Consider the following 22,661-nt stretch of genomic DNA (forward strand, 5'->3'; position numbering starts at 1 on the left):
GGCCAGGAAGAGGAGTGTTCTCACCCATCCTGCAGGTAAGGGTGCAGAAACAAAGGCATTGTTCTAATTCTGGACAGTATTGAAGGTAGTCTCTATATTCGTAAGCTTGTTGGGACAATCAAGATGGCCAGGAAGAGGAGCGTTCTCACCCATCCTGCAGGTGGGGATTCGGAATCCAAGGTTGGGTTCTAATTCTGGCCAATATTCAAAGTAGTCTTTATATTCGTAAGCTCGTTGCGGTAATCAAGATGGCCAGGAAGAGGACTGTTCTCATCCATCCTACAGATCGGGATTCCGATACCGAGGTTGAGTTCTAATTCTGGCCAATACTGAAGATAGTCTATATATTCCTGAGCTCATTACGACGATGGAGATTGCCAGGAAGCAGACTTTACATTGCTGAGCTCGGCACCACTATCAAGACGACAAGGAAGAGGACTGTTCTCAACCATCCTGCACATGGGAATACCGAAATTATGGGTGAGTGCTAATTCTGGTAAACACAGTGGACAGGCTTTTGACGCAACGTATCTCCGAGTTCCCTGAAATGTACACAGAGCCACAGTTTTGAGGACGCAGACTTCTGCCGGTGAGCACCCATGCATATTCTGGAATAAATAAAACTGACGACGTCAATTTCCGTCCCCTAATACCTGAACGCACTTACGGGAAGAGATAGCACATAGGTATTGAAGCAAGAAAATAATGAGGAAAGCTCCAGTCACATTCAAGTTTTGCACAAAATCAATCATTCCCAGCACTATATACCACGGGAAAAACTCGGTAGTAGCCATTACTCGTTTGCAGCTGCGAAGCTACAGCGTTTGTAGATACCTAGTAACTGCCTGTGAGACATAATAACGTTTGCAGTTGCTAAACATTTGCTTGCAGTTACACATTTTTTATAACATCTTTAAAGAGCATGGTCTTTTTTGCGTGTTAGAGATGACCAACCGACCGGACTAGCCTGTGCTAAAATAAACTGAGTGACCGACTGACTCTACGTTAAGAACACGCAATGAAACCAGGAAAAGCACTGCAGAAGAGAATTGTCACGTTAATTTGGAATTCAGAAATTATAAGGTAAGAGGGTCATGACACTGGACCAAACGTTAACCTACCGCAGGCGAAAGCCGAACCCACAACCTCCGCCTTAATTGTGCGGCGCCCTGCCAGTTAAAGTAGCGCGGTGGACATACTCCCATCAACACCATCGAGTTATATCTATACGTCTACAACTATAATACTCCCGTCAACACCATTGAGTTATCTCTATACAACTATAATAATTCCGTCAGCACCATCGAGTTATCTCTATACAACCTTAATATTCCCGTCAACACCAACGAGTTATCTCTACACAACTATTATACTCCCGTCAACACCATCGAGTTATCTCTCTACGTCTACGACTATAATACTCCCGTCAACGTGGAGTTATCTCTGTACAACTATAATACTCCTGTCAGCACCACCAAGTTATCGCTATACGTCTACAACTATAATACTCCCGTCAACACCATCGAGTTATCTCTATACAACTATAATACTCCCGTCAACACCATCGAGTTATCTCTATACAACTATGATGCTCCCGTCAACACCATCGAGTTATCTCTATACAACTATAATATTCCCGTCAACACCATCGAGTTATCTCTACACAACTATTACACTCCCGTCAACGTGGAGTTATCTTTATACAACTATAATACTCCTGTCAACACCACCGAGTCATCTCTATAAGTCTGCAACTATAACTGCTGTGGCCGTTACGCTCCTAAGCCAGTTAGGTTAGTTAGGCCAGTTAGTTAGGCCAGCTGGAGCCCGGTCCTATGAGCTCTTGTACAACGCGACGCCCGCACACTGTGAAATAATTTACACCCTAAAAAAGAGAATAAGTACGTAAGTGTTTCTATAAGACACACTCAAACATGTTTGCAGCCTTATTCACGGGTTCATTCATTTCCTGGCCCACAACGGTCATATGTTGAAGTGAGCGGAATGCAGGAACGCTCGCGTACTTAGATACTTAGGCGCACGTTAGAGGACCCTACGCGGACGAAATAAAAAAAATAATTATGGGGTTTTACGTGCCACAACCACTTTCTGATTTCGAGGCACGCCGTAGTGGAGGACTCCGGAAATCTCGACCACCTGGGGTTCTTGAACGTGCACCTAAATCTAAGTACACGGGTGTTTTCGCCCCCATCGAAATGCGGCCGCCGTGGCCGGGATGCGATCCCGCGACCTCGTGCTCAGCAGCCTAACACCATGGCCACTGAGCAACCACGGCGGGTCCGGACAAAATAAATCCATAGAGCAATACTACGGCCTGCCTCATAATTACATCGCAGTTCGTGCACGCAAAACCCCAAAATGTTATCGCTCTTTACTTTTCGCGCTTTTTTCCTGGGCGGCGCCGGCGGTTAACATAATGTGCCTTTTCCGCCGCCCTCGTCGCCTTCCCGTAGATGGAAAACACGTTTCAAATTGGAAGCATGCCTCCTACAATACTTCCTTCCGTTCGGTCATGCGTTTCTTTTTTTTTTCTTGGGGAAAACCGTTTATGCCAAAGTTAAATTAGGAGCGTCTCATGTCTGGCTTGTTGAGGCTATAGATTTGGCATCTGTATCACGGCAATAAACTTAGCGCTCACCCTATGCCTCTTCATATATGCGCGGTCTTTGGCAACCCGCTAAACCAGTGGCAAGCATCCATGCACCGAGGCTCCTAATGACAAGTGATACTCGAGCTATCCATTTGTCATCTTGGAATTGACGCTCTCTATACGTTATTGTTACAATCGAACAACGTGCGCGTCTTCCCTGCCTCCAAAGTTCCGCGTACATAGCGTTAGACTAGTGTTGCTCAAACTGTGGGCCATGGTCCCGAAATGGTCAGTGATCCTTTTTCTGGGGGTCAGTGGCGTAGCTAGGTCGTCTGGCACCCGGGGCCCTTAGCTCTTCTGTCACCCCCCCCCCCCCGGGTGTAGTCGAGGAAGGCGAGGATATCGACAATTTTTGGGTGTCTTCAGACGTATATGAACCTCCCCCCCCCCCGGCTGGCCCCGTGCACCCGGGGTCCACGGCCCCCCGGCCCCCCCTGTTGCTACGCCACTGCTGGGGGTCATGAAGGATTCAACTTTAGGTATAGTGGTCATCAACTACAGTGGGTTTTTTTTTCGAACGACCACGTTTCATGATAGATGGATTCAAATTTAAGAGCTTCGTCCGTAAGAATAAGTTTCCTTGCTGGACTTTTCGTATCGCTGAAAACTCCTATGGAGCGCGCATGTATTTAGCCTCTAGGAGAGTTGGAAAAAGGTAACATGTACAGGTAACAGGTTGCCTTTCATATTGGTGATGGCACTTTCTGTTTGCTGGACCAGAAAAGAATTCAGTGTCGATGCCCAGACTCTTTCACTGCCACATATATATATATATATATATATATATATATATATATATATATATATATATATATATATATATATATATATATATATATATATATATATATATATATATATTATGGGGAGTGCATAGCGCTAAACAATTTCTTTAAAAGACGGAAAATTATTTGTTCCACATATGACTTATACAATCCCCTTCTGCATGTATATATAATCGGGTTGTATGGACCATATGAGGAACAATGTATATAATTCGGCCTTTCTTTAACGTTCCGCTATGTATAACGCCCCAACGCAAAGTAACTTGCTACTTTGATGCAATGCTTTTTGCTGTTATTGTTGTTCTTGCTGTTCTTATGCAATGCTTATCTCTTCATCTCTATTTCTCTGTTCTAACATATTTCTGATTGCTGTAATATGCAAAACTTCTTCGTTTTAACCGTGAATCCTTGCGTGCGCTAATATATTTTTGCCGATGGCATTTAGTGATAAATTTTACCCTATGCACACCTCATCCTGCGTCTCTTCATAGGGCCTATGAGATCTTTCTGAAAAATAGGCATATATATATATATATATATATATATATATATATATATATATATATATAAGAGAGAGAGTACGACGTACGTTGAATAAGCACAGTATATTTGACTGACATTTCGGCTGGTGGACCAGCCTTTGACAAAGTAACATGTACATGCATTTGGGCTTCCTTATAAAACAGCGATACATCAGATAAAGTTGTGCGCAATAATAACAACAAGAAAAAACAACATAAATATAGCGATACCACTGGCGATAGCGATACCACAGACGTGGCGCACAGTGCAGAAATGAATCGCTCGTTTATTCAATATCGCAATGTAAACCACTTGAAATCAACAATAAATAAAAAATCACACACACACACACACACACACACACACACACACACACACACACACACACATATATATATATATATATATATATATATATATATATATATATATATATATATATATATATATATATATATATATATATATAACCTTTGATATCACGTTTATTATGCAAAATGCAAAGTGTAATATTACTTTTGGCCACAAGGTGCGCGATCAAACGGTAAGACAAACGGCGACCTAAACTATCGGTTGCCACAAAGGAAACTTGCCCGAATATGGCCTCCCAACCGAAGCCAGTTTTCACCCAAATTGTTCGACTGGGGTTCTGGAGCTGTGACTATATCAATCAAGCAAATATAACCTTCTAAATAATATAATGCTTAAATCAATCCTTGTCAAAAAAAAAGTTACTAAGTGTTCTTGGTAGCTCCATCATTCATTAAGGTAATGGTATCTGCGTTACTGGCAAAAGAAAAGTTTCAGAAACCATATAAAAGGACGGTGGGGAATGGTCATGATAGCTTTGTTACTACTATAAGGGGTCGCGTACAATTATGATAAACCCTATGTTAGATGAAATAAATAGACAAAAGATTGATGATGAATATCCTCGTAGCGCAAGATAACCCCTAAACGATTACTTTTTTATTTGTATTGCAGGGCCAAGTTGCACAATACCTTGAGCTCGCAAATGATGTTGGACATGTGGATTCTACTAATATATGCCCCACATCGTGAGTGGTGAGCATACGCAATTACTACTAACAATTGTGGCGCAAGCATGTGCGTTCTTGTACAGCGAAGCTGTCTGTGGCTCGGGTTCTATGCATCTTTGTTCTCCGTGAACAAAAACTATCATCATCGATGTCTCAAGCCTCCGTGACCATTCATGCTCCCGTAAGTATGAAAAAAATAATGGCTCATAGCCCCGTATGGCAGAGGCTACAAGCACTCAGCAACGTGAAGCGAACAGTGCTTAAATGCTTTCTAATCCCGCCCCGTAACATATAGGACAGCATGTCGAAAACTGTTATCATCAATGGCTCATACCCCCTTGAGCAATGGCTCATACCCCCGTAAACGAGCAAAAAATGCAATGGGCCACTGTCCTGTAAGGTTCATGGCTGCTCACTTTGTGCGAGCTAGCTGCGATGAACACTATCCCTGTTGTCGGTGATTTCACTGTGGATGTGTCGGTACCGAAAAGGGAGTGGCTTACGCTTTCCGCGTTGCAGACATTTCCCTTGCGATATCACACCGATCCGGCTCAACCGACCACCCAGCGGCGTACGAGCATCCATTAGACAATATCGGAGAATGTGATTGCAGTTGCCAGTGCAATAATGACCACCGGTTAATTTAAGACGATAAATGACTCTGCGTGCCTTTCCTCACGGTGACCACCTATCAAGACAATAGATGAGTTCACACCTTTGTTCAAAATCACGTGTCACCTCCACGTCGTGTGCTAAAACGGCGTCGCTGGTCAACCACCTTCACAGAGTGGAATGGCTCACGATTTTAACGCGAGAGCGTTAAGCAGCTCGTATCGCAGAAAAGCCGGTGTCGTCGGCGTCAGTGGCGTTGGCCGTGAGTGATAAATCCCGGCAGGCACTTCATGAATAAAAAACAACTTTCAAGATGGGCTGGGTGGGAATCGAACCAGGGTCTCCGGAGTGTGAGACGGAGACGCTACCACTCAGCCACGAGTTCGATGCTTTTTTATGTGAATACGCGTAACAAATGGGTGCAGAAGTGAGTCTCACCTTTTGGGAGCACGGAGGTGACTAAAACGGGTGTCAGCGCTTGGCCGACGTCGTACAGAAAGAAGGAGAGCAACACCATGACCGGGTTTATACCGTAGGCGTAGGGCACGTCGTTCCACTGGGTCTCGACGGTGTACATGAGTGTTACCACGATGGCACTCTCGATGAGAAAGAACGCCACGCTCGTGAAGAAGTGGCCGAGAGCAAACTGGGCCGCCGTCAGCCCCATCAGAGCCTGCTTTTCCTGGAAGCACAAAACAAAGAATAGGGTGCGAGCAGTCGATTTGCATGAACCGGCAAAGCGACAGCCGACGTTTCCCGGCAGTGGCGTGTCAATAATGCCCTTTTCCGGCCAAGAATGGTAGCCACTATTGTCTCACGTGCTCCTTTCACGAAAAAGTAAGTGCTGCTGTATGTCTTCGCTATCCTCATCTCACTTCGGCAGCAAAGTTCGGACGTTATGTTGACAGTCTTTTAAACGCATAACAATTTGTATGCTTATCCAACGAGAAAACCGTCCGTGCGGGAGTCTGACAGACCATCCGTGCCGCAAGACGTTCGTTTTCAAGATGGAGTCCGCAGCAGAGAGCGACTTTAGCTTCGTGCTGCCTGTTGTTTCAACGCGAACGAAGCGGCCGGAACACAGCACAGCGCTCGCGAAGGTCTCGGAACACGCTGCGGCCTGCCCCTTTTGCAGATCGAGTTCATGATATGTGCCCTCGCGCCTCTCCTCAACGCGAAACGGTGATCACACAGCGCGCGGAGCTATCAGCGTAATGCAGTGCTGCGAACCGTGATGAACTGCACCCCGGCAACGGATGCGTCAGGCAGCGGGGCCGTACATTGAAAGGGATCTGCGATGGCTACAGGGAGCGCCCACTGCTGGCGGCTTCGTGTGCTCTGCGTTCACGCTGCCGAGTTCTAAAATTGATCAGATTCTCCCCAGTGGCGCGCCGTGAAGCAGTGCCAGCTCGAGTTCTAAACAAACTCATCACCACTTTCTCGCTTTACATAACTCGACATACCACTTACACAAACGTGAATTTCAGTCCTTTACAGATGAAACGCCTGAAGCTTATCTCGTTGTTGCCAATTTCAATGCACACGGCAGCCTGTGGGGCGACTCTCGTGTAAACGCGCGAGGTCGTCTTGTTGAATAGTTTCTTTTGTGCTCTAGTGCGTGTCTCCTGAATAAGAAGAAACCTACATATTATGGTCTTGCAAACAGAACTATTTGTTCTGTTCATCGTCGCATAGTTTCCCCGTCTATATTACCTGAACTTGAATGGGAAGTTACCAGAAATCTTTATGGGAGCGGCCACTCCCCCATAATGCTGGGAACATCCAGAGAAAACGAATCTCCACCACAGGCCCCTCGGTGGAAGGTTGATACAGCCGATTGGGAGAAACTTCGAACTCGTACTATTGGCATGACATGTGGGCTGACATGTCTTTGTTAGGAAATGATGCTGCTGTGGAGTATTTTACCGCCTCAATAATTGATGCCGCCTCTATGTGTATATCTAAAGCAATTGGTGCGGCCTGCAAACGCCGTGTCCCGTAGTCGCAGGACGAATGCGTAAACGCTCGTAGGAAACAGAACAAAGCGTGGGGGTTGTGGGTCTTGGGTAAGCCAAGCTATACTTGTCGCTCGCAGATATTTAGAAGACATGACTAGTAACCAATCTGGATGTCATCCACGTTTACAGAATAAAATATAGTATGTGGTATGGCAGTGTGCAGCGAATTCATTTTGACAATAAAAAGAGTGCAGCTCAGCACACCACTTTGTGACACACCAGCCTCTTGCGTAAAAGGACGAGACAGAACTAGCTGCTCGAGCTGCTCGCAAGAGACAGAACGAGCTGCTACGAGCTGCTCCCACGGCGGAGAATCTCATCAACTTCAAGAAGGTAAAATCCTAAGGCAGGAGAACGCGCAGACAGGCCAGAAGATAGAGTTGGCAGAAGTTTTTATTAGGTATGAACTCATATACAGACGACGCCAAAGTCTGGAACTTAATTCATAAGGTAAGAGGGTGACAAACATTATTCCCTTTGGTAAACACACAGGGCAATAGCTAGGAAGACCAAAAGAACTTTGTAAGCGCACAGTTTGAACGTGTGTCCAGCTCAGCAGACTATCCCTAAACATCTATACTATACGAAGCCAGAACTGAAAGGCAGAATCTGAAAAGAAAATGCAAAAATACCAGGCATATAATGAGCCATTCTGTTTAGCTGAGTTAATAAATCTGCCCCAGGAGCCGACCGCACAATATATATGTTGAATCATCTACCCTCTGAAACAAAACAAACCTCTGTTCCCTCTGCAATGATGTATGGCCTTCAGCCAAGATCCCGGCTGTCTGGAAAGACGCTATTATATTTCCTATTCTGAAACAGGGCAAGGATCCATCGTCTCTTTCGAGTCACCGCCCTACAGCACTAAAAAGCTGCCTCTGCAGTTTTCAAAAAAATGATAAACCGACGCCTAATACATTTGCTAGAATCTAACAAACAGCTTGAACAATACCAGCGCGGTTTTCGCGAGGGTCGATCAACCACTGACCATTTGATACGTATTGAGGCACAAATTCGTGAAGCTTTTGTCCACAAACAGCTTTTTTCCTGTCGGTATTTTTAGATATGGAAAAGGCGAACGACACAGCTTGGCACTTTGGAATCCTCGGTTCTCGGGCATCAGCATAAGACTAGCCTTGCTGCTGCTCGGTTCTGGATTTTTTAAAGTTTATCACTCAGAGTTTTTTACCAAGGGTCCCACACGGCACAAGCATATTCGAGCATTGGTCGAACGTACGTTAGGTAAGCAGTTGATTTCAAACAAGGCGGCACGTGCCTCAGATTTAGCTGTATAAAGTTTCGGGTCCTGGCGCGCTTAGCAACCACTGTATCAACATGAGCATTACATGAACAATTGGCTGAGAATGTCACACATATCAATATTTATAGTGTTTTTTTCTGTTTCACTGTGTTATTTCTGATTACATACTCAGAAGTTAGCGCGTGTTTTTTACGTGTAAAATTAATATGACCGCATTTTTTAGTATCTCAGTTCATTTTCCATCTCGAACACCATTGATAAACACATGATAAGTCACCTTGTAACAGGGAAACGTCATCTTCGTTTGTAATTTTCCTATATAAGACGCAGTCATCGGCAAACAACCGTATATGCTACAACTAATTCCTGAACAAATGTCATTTATATACATTAAAAATAAAAGTGGCCCCAAAACTGAGCCCTGTGGGAGGCGCGATGTGATACCTATGAAAGTGGATTTCTTGCCGTTTAATACTACGCACTGCCGACGGAACGATAGATAGTTTTCGATGCAAGCTAGAATTGTATAGTCAATATTAGTGATGCTAGTTTTTCTAAAAGCAAAGGGTGTCAAACAGTATCAAACGCCTTTTGAAAGTCCAGAAAAAGGCAATCAATTTGTCCGCTGGTGTCGATATGAGATGCAAGGTCATGATAAAATTCAATCAATTGTCTTGTGCAAGATAGACCCTTAAGGAACCCACCAGGCCTCCTCTGTCCTTCCGGTTGGAAGCACTATCAGAAGAAACAGGCGTCCCTCTTTTATAGAATGCCCTAATGGCTCCTACTCGGCTTCCACCACCTTGGGAGTGGCGAATTACCCAGTGCGGCATCTCTTAGAAATATCAAAACAAGCACCTGAGGTACACATACATTCGCATTTTCTTGGGCTTAAGGATGAGTATTCCTGAACTGAATTTTACACAGATACTTCTAATCTTATCCTGGTGTTGCTTACGCAGCTCTAGGACCAATTTCTTTAATATGTGGAACACTGAATTCATATACAAGTCTTTTTACGGCGGAAGCATACGTGATCCTCTCTGTAGTTAAATACATTTAACAAACAAGTGTTACTAAGGTTATTGTGTTTACAGACTCATTGAATGTAGTCCGAGCGATAATGAGTTTACTAAAATCTAAGAACAATGTTTTTAACGAACTACATGCATTGTTATGGTCTGCTTATAAAGATAAACAAGTCAGCGTCCTTTGTTGGATGCCTTGCCACAGTGGCATAAAAGGCAATGAAGCTGCCGACGAGAATTCTACCTCAGTCGCTTTTAGCGACACCGACACAGACATACCCATTCCAGCCACGGACCTTAAACCATGCTTACGTCACAAGCTGAAGAAGCACTTGCAGAAAGAGTGGTATTGCCAACTATCCAATGAACTGCGCTTTGTCAAACCCAAGTTAGGGCACTGGATATCGGAGAAAACAACACGATACAAGGAAGCGCTCCTTTGTCGAGTATTGAACAGGTCATACCTTCGGCACCGACTCTTATCTACTGACTAGAACTCACTCTGCCTCACGTCCGAAATGTGGTGACTGCCTTACAGCCCCATATGTCCTCGTCCGGTGCAGGGAAATAAAAAACCAGCGCGAAAAGTACTTTCCTTCTGCGCATCATCAGTGTAATCCACATCACCCAGCCTAGCTTCTTATCAATGAACCGCTTTTTAACCTGGAAACAGTTTTTAGTTTTTCAGATGAAGTTAATGTGCCAGAAATAATTTGTTCGGGTCGTGTGTACCGTACCGTTGCCTTGCAGGCTATAGCTGCACTGACATAACTCTTCGCAGCACGTGCCTCTCGATCAACTCTTGCTTTACTTCAAGAGCCCTGTGAAGGCAGAAGTCTTTGTATGTATCCTATTATATCACCTTTTCATAACGAATCTTTTACGCAACTTTTCATTATGCGTCATTGTCATTATCTTGATTTTTATATATTTTACGCAGTGTAGCGCGCCATTTTTAGGCCTGCTTACAGCCACATCACATCTACATTCGCAACTCAATGTGGTCATTTCATTACATACACAATTCATTACCATATGTCATGGCTCTCTTTGGCCATAGCTGGCGCTTGTGTCATTAAAAAACCTACATCAATCAATCAATTACATGGACTGACAAAGTACTATTCTTTGGCACAGAAACGGGATGACCAAATTGACCATTCAGGCAAGCCAGAGAGGTTTCTGTCTGTCCATGTTGGCTTAATTGTCGTGTCCGGTCTGGTTTGTCGCCTTTCTGCACTGCCAAATAGTGTTGGTCGTCTAGTTCAGTCCCCTGATTCATAACGAAATCGATTCAACTCCACTTTTTTTCACTTGGCAGGAGCAGTTGACTATCAATGAGACAGAAATCAGACAGCTCTACAGCGGTCCGTTTCTTGTATGGCAACACAGATGCCGACGTAATGCATCAATTTCATACATGCTGACGCCCTCGTAAAATTACGCGTATGCTGATAACTGTTTAATACGTTTCTGCGTTAAGTTGTAAAGTAAATCACAAGCTAAGGAATACTAACAGTACCGCTGCCGAATAGCTGCAAATACACTTGCAAAAATGGTGCTACGCATACACAAGAAAAGCCTACTCAGAACTCTCATCGGAAAACTATTAGAAATTGTCCGCATTTAGCAGCCTGGCTTTTACCAATGCCAAACTGCTGCACACCCTCTGGCTCTGAAAGGGGTGACAACTGTGGGACGGTGGGTAGGCGTGTCAGGGGCGGTTTGCCGGCGATAAAGGCTATTGAATGGCTGCAATACATTCCCTCTCGGTGGGGGAGAGACCACTGCGAGGGAGCTAACCTCGACGACATGAAATTTTCTAAGTAATTCTCGCAACATCTTCGAGGTCATGTCTCCACAATGGCAGCACCGCACCAAGAGGCCGCAATGGATACCCTGTGCACGACAGTTCTTGGTTGAAAGACAACCTTACAGGGCGGGCGACTTACAGAACTTAACCAACGCTCCATTGGGCACCTGCCCTGCTCTTTGCGGTACTTACGGCGAGGCCCGAGGAAAGCTCGTATTCGATGGCGTTCAGTGACCGTATCGCCGGGATCATGAACACCGCGTACAGCGTAATGGTGAATTCTGGCCGGTATGAGACGTTCACGTCACCGTAAACCCAGCCGGGCAGCTCTTCAAAAACCAGCTGCGAAGGGTATACAGTGTGTTTTACAGCGTAGCTGTGAATGGACAAGAAATGCTCAAATAGGCTATATGTATGCTTTCACTGTTTTCCGAAAAAACAAACGATCACTCAGCAAGTTTATATTTTGAGGAAATGCGAGGAATGTTACAGGCAACGTGCAAGAATCAATCAGGAATTAAAGGGAAATTGCAAACAATCGTTTTTGGAACGTCTAGAGGAATTATATAAACGCTTACGAAGTTTCTCGGCTCCCTAGAGAGGACAAAAAACCGCAGAAGCTGGATATTCACAGAAAATTAGGACCGCTTCATTAGATAAGCGTACTGAAAGATAAGCGTACTGAAAGGCGGGAAGGTTCAAAATTGCTCTCACACCATTTACTACTCCGGCTGTGCTTATTAAACTCGTTTTGTTTTCAGAAAAAACTGAATGAGGCCTCCTAGCACACAACAATCCTTTTACATTCGCGAGTTCTCGCGGCGAACAATCTCAAGACTTGACAGGTGAACCATCTCGCCACTTCTGGCAGCCTATAAAACCCTCGTATTATACACAGACAGTGGCTTCGATTTCTGCACCCGAGTAAATGCAGTCGCCTAAGCTTGCTGGAGCTCTCACCCTTGCGGGAATCACCACGCACAAGGCGTTGCTCTCTCGGGGATGGTGACATCGGTGGCTGAGACGTCTTTTAGGGGATGGTAACACCCATGACCATCAGACAGTTCTCTCGCATAAGCATCCCGTTTGTATTGATGCCTCAGACTACTTTGTGTACAGCGAGATCGCGCCAACAGCCAAGAGGCTAGGTCTGGGTACGCGACGGCTTCTGCATTTCGCGCCCAAAATAATTCGCCTACGGAGGTCAGAAATCGAATCCCTGAACTCAACCACAGCAGCAGAACGTTTTTAGCCATGTACAGTGCAACAGTTGCAGGAAATAAACGGGGGAACCTGACTGCAGTTGCGCGTCAAGTGTTTGTCAGGTGTTTATACCCTATTACAAACCACGGGAGAATGCATCAAGTGGTCTCGCTCACCTTTATGTCTGTACCGTTACTTTCATCACTCTCTTCGGTACGGGGTCGCTGCAGCTCCAAATGCGCTCGTTCGATGGCATACATGTAACCCGGTGGAAAAGCTGCAAGGGAAAAACGATCCGGAAGAGACCTTCATCGACGCACTAGTCAATACACTAGAGCTGTCTTCAACCAATCATTTGCCAACTTTCAGTGGCGAACCCATCACTGGCTAACTACGCAGTAACAGAACAGCTGCGATTGTTCCCCAATGGCTGGACACTTTAATGACGTGCTTCTGTTTGTCGTGATTGGCCAGTAACGAAGAGCAAGCAATTCAGGTGCAGGCCCTTCCAGTGAACTTCTCTCTCGGTTGGTAATTAAGACCGGCTCCTTATATTACAATACTGTCGGATATCACGGAGGTCACTTGCTGTGTGGTTTCCTGTTTCCGTTTGTTTGCTTTTTTTTCGAATGTGAAACGTTCTGTGCGTCATGTTGTATTATACCTTTATCAATTTATATGCTTAATGAAGTGACTTATTACTCAACAATTGCTTTGTGCCTACAGCAATCTGCAGGATGTGAAAGCTTTCTGTGGCAACGAAGGGAGAGCTACGGGGTCTTAGCGTCCGTACGTCTATTACTGCGACAGTTCTTTCGGTGACTTTTGACGACACTTTCGGCTTCGGTTTCAGATATTGATGCCTTCTTCGGATGGTCGCCATGATACTACAAATCCGAGTTGACCGATTTCTAAGACATTGTCGGTGCAAGTAGGGGATGTATCGCGCCGACGGAACAGCCGGCTGTTTTTCGGAGCAGTGAGTAGGAAGGAAGCGACAGCCGAGATGAACTTCTGGTAAACGGCATAACCGCCTCCGGCTACATGTGGTTGCGTAACCTGGCACGCTATGGCAGCGTGCTCGGATTGTAATTGGAACATAGTCGCTGCCGCTGAGAAATGAGCTACGGTTGACCTGCCTTCGCCAGCGCAATGATGGAAACTGGTGGAGTCGCGCGACCAGAAAAAATCCACCAAAATTCTCGGCTAAGCAGATGGCGCTATTACAAGGAGCACTTCGGACCACCCTGATCTGCAGTAAGGCGATCAGAAAGGACCACCTGAATGTAGCCGGAGCGCCCATCCATCGGGTCTCTGAAGAAAATCGGCCTATTGGGTGTGCCCTTTGCAGCTCTCGAAAAACCATCATCCCAACATGCAATCATTCAGCGTAGCTTCCGTGCGTGAAGGCGCAAACACGTAAGACGAGAGTTGAAAAATTATTCGAAATTACCGCTTAATGGTGCGGTACACCTTATTTTGAGGTTTCAAATCAGATGTTAATGTCTTCCTCTTCTCCTGTTTTATAGACTAATGCAGAAGAGAATATCTTTCAGCGATATTTTTCAGCAACGTTCTTCTCTGGCGTTTTTTTTTTCTATAGCTTTCCCTTCGTACCCGCAGAAAGTTGGCCGTGAGCGTAAGATTTAACGTTGTCAGGTAAGTTTTAAAATGCGATGTCTAAGTGATGGATTCCCAAAAACAATTGAACGATTTATCGATATTTCTCGATAGGTTCTGTTCGCTTACATGATTCAGACAAACCATTTTTGTAGGAATTATTTTGTCAATAAAGTTTTATAGACTGAATTGAGAATTATGATGGTGGTAGCTTGATTTGTCGACGATGACTGATTCATTGATTGATTCATTCATTCATTCATTCATTCATTCATTCATTCATTCATTCATTCATTCATTTACATGTTCCCTGTACTTAGATCAATCAGCAGCATTTTACCAACAAAGTTTGATAAACTGAGTGGAGAATAATGGCGTAGGTGGTGATGGTGAAGTTAACAGCAGCGTGAAACCTGACGGTGATTGATTGATTGATTGATTGATTGATTGATTGATTGATTGATTGATTGATTGATTGATTGATTGATTGATTGATTGATTGATTGATTGATTGATTGATTGATTGATTGATTGATTGATTGATTGATTGATTGAGAGGTGTTCAGTGCTCATAGCAATCAGCAGTACCTCAACAACGACGTTTCGTATACTGAGTGGGGATTGACGATGGCGGTGATGGCAGCATTGATGCGTGTTTATTAGGTGGCAGGGATCAATTGATTTGATGACTATTTGACAAGCGACCTGCGCTTGCAGCAAACAGTAGTGTGGTGGCGGTGGAGATGATAGTTGAAACGTGACAGTGACTCATGGAATGCTGGATTCATTTGATTGATTGACAGGTCTTCAGTGCTTAGAAGCAATCACCTGTACATTATCAACCAAGTTTCGTAAACTGAGTTGATATTAACGATGGTAGTGGTTGCGGAGCTAATAGGTGGTCGTTTGGTGGCAGTGAATAATTGATTTATCGATTAATTTACAGGCGCTCTGTGCTTAGAGCAATTACCCGCACCTTATCAACGAAGTTTGTGGTATGCTGAGCAGAGATTGACGATGAAGGTGACGCCAGAGCTCATCGTTCCTTGTCGGGAGGCAGTTAATTGGTTGATTGGCGCTCTGTGCTTAGAGCACTCAAAAGTACCCTATCAATATGCTGAGTGTAGAATGATGATCATGCTGGCGGTGGCGGAGTTGACGGTTGCTTGTTAGGTGACGCTGACTGATCGATCGATCGATCGATCGATCGATCGATTGATTGATTGATTGATTGATTGATTGATTGATTGATTGATTGATTGATTGATTGATTGATTGATTGATCGATCGATCGATCAATCAATCAATCAATTTTTACAGGAATGGTTTGCCTGAATTGATCGATCGATCAATCAATCAATCAATTCTTACAAAAATGGTTTGCCTGAATTGATCAATCGATCAATCAATCAATTCCTACAGAAATGGTTTGTCTGGATTGATTGATTGATTGATTGATTGATTGATTGATTGATTGATTGATTGATTGATTGATTGATTGATTGATTGATTGATTGATTGATTGTGAGGTGATTTCTCAACTGCGATGTTCGTACCGGACAAGTCTTCGAAGTCTTCTATCCTGAGCATTGTGTACTTGAGGCTCCCGTCGGCGCGGGCCTTGCTTTCTGCAGCCGTTTCGAACTTCACGCACATGCGACGCAATGCACGCCTGCCTCGGACAGGAGCGTAGGCGCACTCTCTCGCGATTTCGCTGGCGGTGCTTGCGTTGCGCGCCAGCACTGTAAAAATAAGAATGGTAAGAAACATGTAGCAACGTTAGGGACACGCCATATCCGCTTTCCTCTGTTTCTCACTTTTCCCGTAGTTTGACTAAAACATTGCGGTTAGCATTTACACGTGAGTTCAAAGAGAAATTTTATTATAAATTGACTTCATTGGAGCAGTAACTTGAAGTCCCATCAGCACTGCCCCCCCCCTCCACAAAATTCAGCTTTCAGAGAGCCCAAAAGAGTCGTACCATGGTGCTGTCGTGTGCAACAGACAATCGAAACATAGGCAACCACGCTACGCGAACACACCATAAGCGATAAAACACCCGGCACTGTAGGGAACACATGCAAGAATGAAATATGCCAGTATACAAGGTCATGTTGGGCTGCTGAGCGCGAGGTCGCGGGATGGAATCCCGCTACGGCTGCCGCATTTCGATGGGGGCGAAATGCGAAAACACCCGTGTGCTTAGATTTAGGCGCACGTTAAAGAACCCCAGATGGTCGAAATTCCAGGAGTCCTCCACTACGGCGTGCCTCACAATCAGAAAGTGGTTCTGACACGTATAACCCCATAATTTAAATTTTTTTTTCAAGGTCATGTGTTGAGCGGCGTGACCAGCCGGGCGTGTGGCTATATCTCTTTTGAAAAGTTGCGACCGATTGTCACACGCATATGGAATCTCTTTACCTACAATGAGTGGTAAAACTGGGCTCAAGCTTTATTTCTGGATAGCCAAAAAAAAATTTTTGAAACAATTCACGCAGGAACTCCCCCTGGTATTTGTCTAGGCAAGCGTAAGCCTTGTGCACCTTGTTCATCTCCACACAGCCGGGTGTCGTTATCAATGTTGTGGAACTTGATCCGACGAGTATCAGCCCTTATCAACCCTCATCGGTCGTTCGCTTATCATGTTCGATAGCGAACATGACAAGGCAGGTTTATTTATGGTACAGTTCATTACGGCATCCGAACCCACGACCATTTGTGTTAACTACGTTGAAGCTAATTAACCACGGTTGATTGAGACAGTTAATTAAGGCACTTGAACCCTGGACCTTTGCTGTGTGTCGAACCCAGGACTTTAAAAATTAAATTATGGGGTTTTACGCGCCAAAAACGCTTTCTGATTATGAAGCGCGCCGTAGTGGGATACTCCGGAAATTTGGACCACCTGGAGCTTCTTTAAAGTGCCCAGAAATCTAAGTACACAGGTGTTCTTTGTTTGTTTTATTTTTCGCATTTCGCCCCCATTAAAATGCAGCCGCCGTGGCCGGCATTCGATCCCGCGACCTCGTGCTTAGCAGCCCAACACCATAGCCACTAAGCAACCACGGCGGGTTCCCACGGCCTTTGGTGTTAAGCTGAATTAAGGTTGATTTAGCGGAGCTGTTTAGCGGAGCTGTTCTTTATTGAAACGTATGCTGTTCTGTGTGTGGTGTGGGTGATTTCTATGAATGCCTGTACTGTTCAATGCTAAGCGCCTGTACCCTCTGTCTTAAGTGGTTATGATTGTTTTTCTTGCAAACGGGGGTATCAGCCATTGCTTAAAGTGGTTAAGCCATTCATTTTCTTACGTGATGGACAAATGTCCCGTTGGGTAGGCATAGAAATACTGACGCATTTTGAAAAAAGAAAATTCACCGACAATTACGATACTCCCTAACGCGAAATCTGAGCCCAGCTCTTTGGCTTTTTGAATTCCACCGGTTGCGTCACTCATTCTAGGAACATAGGAAGGCGTGGCGCGCACGGAGCGCATTCTCTAGCGGCGGTGACGCAGGCGATGCAGCTCATGCGCTGTTGGTCCGAAGCCCGCCCCACGCCAGCGCTTTGTTTCCATATATGGTATCGGCGGCACGCGCTCGCCGCAAGATATACAAGTGACGTCATCCGCCACCGAGTAGCGGCGCACGCTACTGTGGCCCTAAAGCCCCTTAAACTTCGTAAAGTAGTGCCACGCTTTGAAGAATGCCGCCTCCTCCTCGCGCGCTCTGGCCGAGGCCGCCGCCGCGTCGCTATTGGCCTAATAGCATCACGTGGGCCCACGCGCCTTGCTTCAGCGCCATTTTTGCTCGAGAAGCGTCTACGGAGTGGCGAGGAGCGCATGTTGGGGCCATTGCTGCGCTCGAGAAATGTAGGTGGCGCCACGGTCGAGGAGGGGGCGCGAAAGAGAGGAGAACGAGGAGAAGCGAAGGCGGAGGAGGAGAGAGGCACTACTTTACGAAGTTTAAGGGGCTTTACTGTGGCCCCAACTCGTAGCGCGTCGCCGCCGTGGAGCACGTCTCGTGCGGCACTCCGCTTTCCTCGTCGCCCTTTCGCCCTCACCTCTTCCTCCGCTATCCTCCTCACGCTCTCTTCGCTACTGCCGCCTTTCATCCCTCTTCTGCGCTCCGCTCATTCTTTCTGGCGGTTACGCCGAGGCCAACGCTAGCGCAGGAACGGGTGCCCAAGAGCTACGCTCTACACCATGCAAGCTTCGCCCGTTCGTCGACCTTGCTTAGCCGGCTCTATGGCGAGTACGATGTGCGATCTCTTGCAACAAAGTGACCCGCATCGTGAATTCTAGAAGTTACAAACACTTCGTTATGAAGGTGTACCACCGTATACGCGTCTCAAGGATTGTCGTGGAACGGCCATGCAGTGTGGTGGGCGGTATTGTCGAGGCACGGCGCTGCCTTTCGATTCTCTCCGCGACAACGCGGTGCGCTGAGTGCAGGAAAGGTCTAGAATTCGGCCGCCTACTGCACGCATCGTGCACGCAGTACACTTCGCAACTACGCAAGTTGAGAAACGCGACATATCCTGATGCGGTCCCTGAGTTCGCTTCGAAGCACCTGGCGTCACCAACATTATCGCAGAACGGAACAAGGCTTGCCAAAATCGTGTAACGATAAAACTAGGTGCACGATACAGCTGCTGGGGAAAGATACAGACAATGGCGTTGCGGGTTTCTTGTCTGGCTGTGCTCGCGTGTGAGACGTCGCAACGATTCCTGGAACGGCACGAGCACGTTTCTCGTGCTTTCACCCGCCGTGGTTGCTCAGTGGCTATGGTGTTAGGCTGCTGAGCACGAGGTCACGGGATCGAATCCCGGCCACGGCGGCCGCATTTCGATGGGGGCGAAATGGGAAAACACCCGTGTACTTAGATTTAGGTGCACGTTCAAGAACCCCAGGTGGTCGAAATTTCCGGCGTCCTCCACTACGGCGTGCCTCATAATCAGAAAGTGGTTTTGGCACGTTAAACCCCATAATTATTCTCATGCTTTCATGAAGTGTCCACGCCAGTGTTCTCACTTTAGAGATTTTAGCGAGTCTCTATTCATTCAAGAGCTCCGAGAACTAGAACATATTCAAGGATGGTGTGGACTAAGTTCCTCTGCGTGCTACGGCAAACTGTTCGCTTGCGTCGTCTTTAATTGTGGTGCAATTGCAACGTAGCCATCTGAGGGTGGAAGGCGCATTTTCAGCGCCATCGTCCGTTACGCAAGTATAATAGCAAATTAAAATCCCACTACACACTGCTGGTGAATTTGCTGTTTATTCCTCACTCACTCGGAGCCTAGAGAAACGTGGGATGCTTAGGCAAATAATCTGCACCACGCTAGCACATATTATACTGCTCCAAAATGCCTGCACTGTCGAAAGCTTGCCCCAAAAAAAGCTATCGACAATTTTGGCAAGACGACGGCAAGATCTGGCGAAAATTTAGCGAAGTTCTCGTCTCTCTTTAGCGACATGCTCCAAAAACGTATGCAGAGGTTTGCCCATTTTAATTGGGGGTCACTTCCAACGCTTGCCAGTGAGCTTTACGGGGTTCAGAGGGTTCGGGCACTCGTGTAAGCCGAGCAACGCGAAATCTAAAGCGTCACCTCAGCGCTGCCTTTAACGAAAACGCGCGCCACAAAAGCTCGCAACGTAGCTCACCTTCCACGGGTTCCCCCACGTCGTCCGTCAAGTACTTGGCGACCACGGCCTCCATCAGCCTGCTGTTGTAACTCGTGTTGGGACCGAACACGATGTGAGTGGGACGCTGCGACACGAGCAGAGTCCAGCTCCGTTGCGTTGGGATTCCTGCCGAGCGGCTTCGGTGCTTGTCGCGAGGAGAACGCGATGTAAAAACCCACGGCCACGATCAGTAGGTCGAGCGAAGTGGACACGTAGTGCCGCCGTATGGCCTGCACGCACAGCGTGCGCCACAGAAACGTGGCCACGTTGTGAACCATGTCACCTGCTCAGAGCACCTCTGCGCGAGTACGCGGCGCCCCCAGGAAATGACGCAGTGGTGGCGCTGGTTAACTCCGGTCCGCGCTGTTTGCATGCGCAGCTGAGCACCACAGGTTCGCCGGCCTCTTGGTATCGACCAGCGGTGAGATCGCAGGAACTGCCTTTCAAGCCTGACCGCGGGGGTTGGTGCTGAAAGCGGGAAAAGAAAGATTTTTTCTTTTTTTGTGAGGTGTTAATGCAATGCATCCTTTCTTTCCCTCGACAAAGTGGCCGTAACGCGAGCTTTAAGACGGTTCTCGTGGTGTGGCAGAGGTGGCAACGTATGGCGCCGTAGTCATCGTTTAGCGGGCACATTCATTCATTCATTCATTCATTCATTCATTCATGCACACATGCATGCATTGGTTCATTTTATTGCTCGCGACGAATTAAAGCCCAAGGAAATTGGTAAATCTCAAAGCGTAAAAGAACTGCCCGACAGCGGCCATTCACCACTTGCCCTGTTCAGCATAAACATGAACGCTTTATATAAGAAACTACCCAACCGCACTGTACAGAACGCAACCTATACGCAGAATAAAGTAGCATGCATCGGAACCTCGACGTATCTGAAGACCGGATGTCTTGTGTGTGTCTGTGTGCGTATGTGTGTTTGAGAGAGAGAGAGAGAGACCTGTGTGGTCATGCTAAGTCTCGTGTCGACAGAGTGAGGACGAGCAGTGCCGGAGGCGTCGTAAGGCGGCGGAGGAAAATCTTGGCTAATAAGGCTCGTCCGTCAGCCACTTCTGATTGATGTGAAGTATAACGCACAATACCAGAGCATGGATACAGGAATAAACTACGGATACATTTCATATCGTTACTTCTTATGTCCACGTCTCGCTACTCATTTCATTACGCTTCATACCCATTCAATATGAGGGAAAGGGCTGCGACGCTGTTAAGGAGTGAGGTTCAAATGAGGACTGAGTCAGGGATTGCTCTTGCGCGCTCTTCGAAAATGATAGGCATAACAGGTGCAATCTCAAGAATTGGACAGACAAAAGAGACGTGCCTGCGTCCAGAGAAACCCGCCGTGGTTGCTCAGTGGCTATGGTGTTAGGCTGCTGAGCACGAGGTCGCGGGATCGAATCCCGGCCACGGCGGCCGCATTTCGATGGGGGCGAAATGCGAAAACACCCGTGTACTTAGATTTAGGTGCACGTTAAAGAACCCCAGGTGGTCAAAATTTCCGGAGTCCTCCACTACGGCGTGCCTCATAATCAGAAAGTGGTTTTGGCACGTAAAACCCTTATAATTTTTTTAATGCGTCCAGAGAACGTTTTTGAAGATTCCAGGGTGCTACTTGCCGCATTCCGCGCCATTGCGTTAGCTCCAAAAAGGACGACCAACAGAAACTGCCCAGCTACATGACGCCTGGTAGAGCTGCACTTGTTCTAACAAGACGCGTTTGCATGGTCCCAACACAGGCGTGTCGAGTGCGCCTGTCGGGCTGGGAAAGCCACTTGCCGGTTTCATGTAAACGCTAGCAAGTTGGTTCGAGCAAGCGTCGAGCCCAGTTGGGTCAAGCGGACTGCACCACCTGGGCTCGATTGACTGGTCCCAATCCGATTTGGCAACAGTCGGGCCGGGCTCGGTTAGATAGGCTTCAAACTCGATCAGCCCACGTAGAGTTCACGCAGACGAATCTGCTGACTGTCATATGACGCGAGAAAAAGAAATCGCCCGAGGCGTAATCGGGCTTACCTGGCGATTTTCTGTCTTCGCAGAGAAGGAAACGAACGCTCGCTTGCTTGCTTGCCTGGTTCTTCTTCTTTGTCCGCTCGCGCGCCCGTGACACGTTTTGCATATAACCCTACATTGACTATGCACGTGGTTCACGTGGCGGCAAGCAAAATTCACAAAAAAACAACTATGTTTGCGAATGTCTAGACCTGTGGTGTTTTAAGAAAGACATGATCTTTAAAAGGGAAATTTTAGATGTTCGAACAACACGTCTCAGCCACTCTTTATTAAATTATTTTTGCTCCTTTTCTATTGATTGATTGATTGAAAACATTATTGTTCCACCGAGCTGGGGTGCCCGCCTCTTAACCTACACGTAGGTAGGAGGGGGCAGGAC

General features: G+C 46.4%; 1 protein-coding gene across 1 annotated transcript in view; it reads right to left on the bottom strand.

Moving 5' to 3' along the window:
* The window catches only part of LOC135912891 (phospholipid-transporting ATPase ABCA3-like), an 83,182-nt gene extending 60,807 nt beyond the window's left edge, over nucleotides 1–22,375 (bottom strand). The window contains exons 1-6 of the mRNA XM_065445477.1: nucleotides 22,286–22,375; nucleotides 20,240–20,728; nucleotides 16,133–16,318; nucleotides 13,133–13,233; nucleotides 11,946–12,095; nucleotides 6,069–6,312 (exon numbers count right to left, since the gene is read on the bottom strand). Of these exons, the coding sequence (XP_065301549.1) occupies nucleotides 6,069–6,312; nucleotides 11,946–12,095; nucleotides 13,133–13,233; nucleotides 16,133–16,318; nucleotides 20,240–20,294 (736 nt within the window). The 5' untranslated portion in view covers nucleotides 20,295–20,728; nucleotides 22,286–22,375. The remainder of the gene's footprint in view (nucleotides 1–6,068; nucleotides 6,313–11,945; nucleotides 12,096–13,132; nucleotides 13,234–16,132; nucleotides 16,319–20,239; nucleotides 20,729–22,285) is intronic.
* Nucleotides 22,376–22,661: the final 286 nt, after the last annotated feature.

This window comes from Dermacentor albipictus, chromosome 8 (genome assembly GCF_038994185.2).
Source record: "Dermacentor albipictus isolate Rhodes 1998 colony chromosome 8, USDA_Dalb.pri_finalv2, whole genome shotgun sequence".
In the NCBI taxonomy this organism is placed as follows: domain Eukaryota; kingdom Metazoa; phylum Arthropoda; class Arachnida; order Ixodida; family Ixodidae; genus Dermacentor; species Dermacentor albipictus.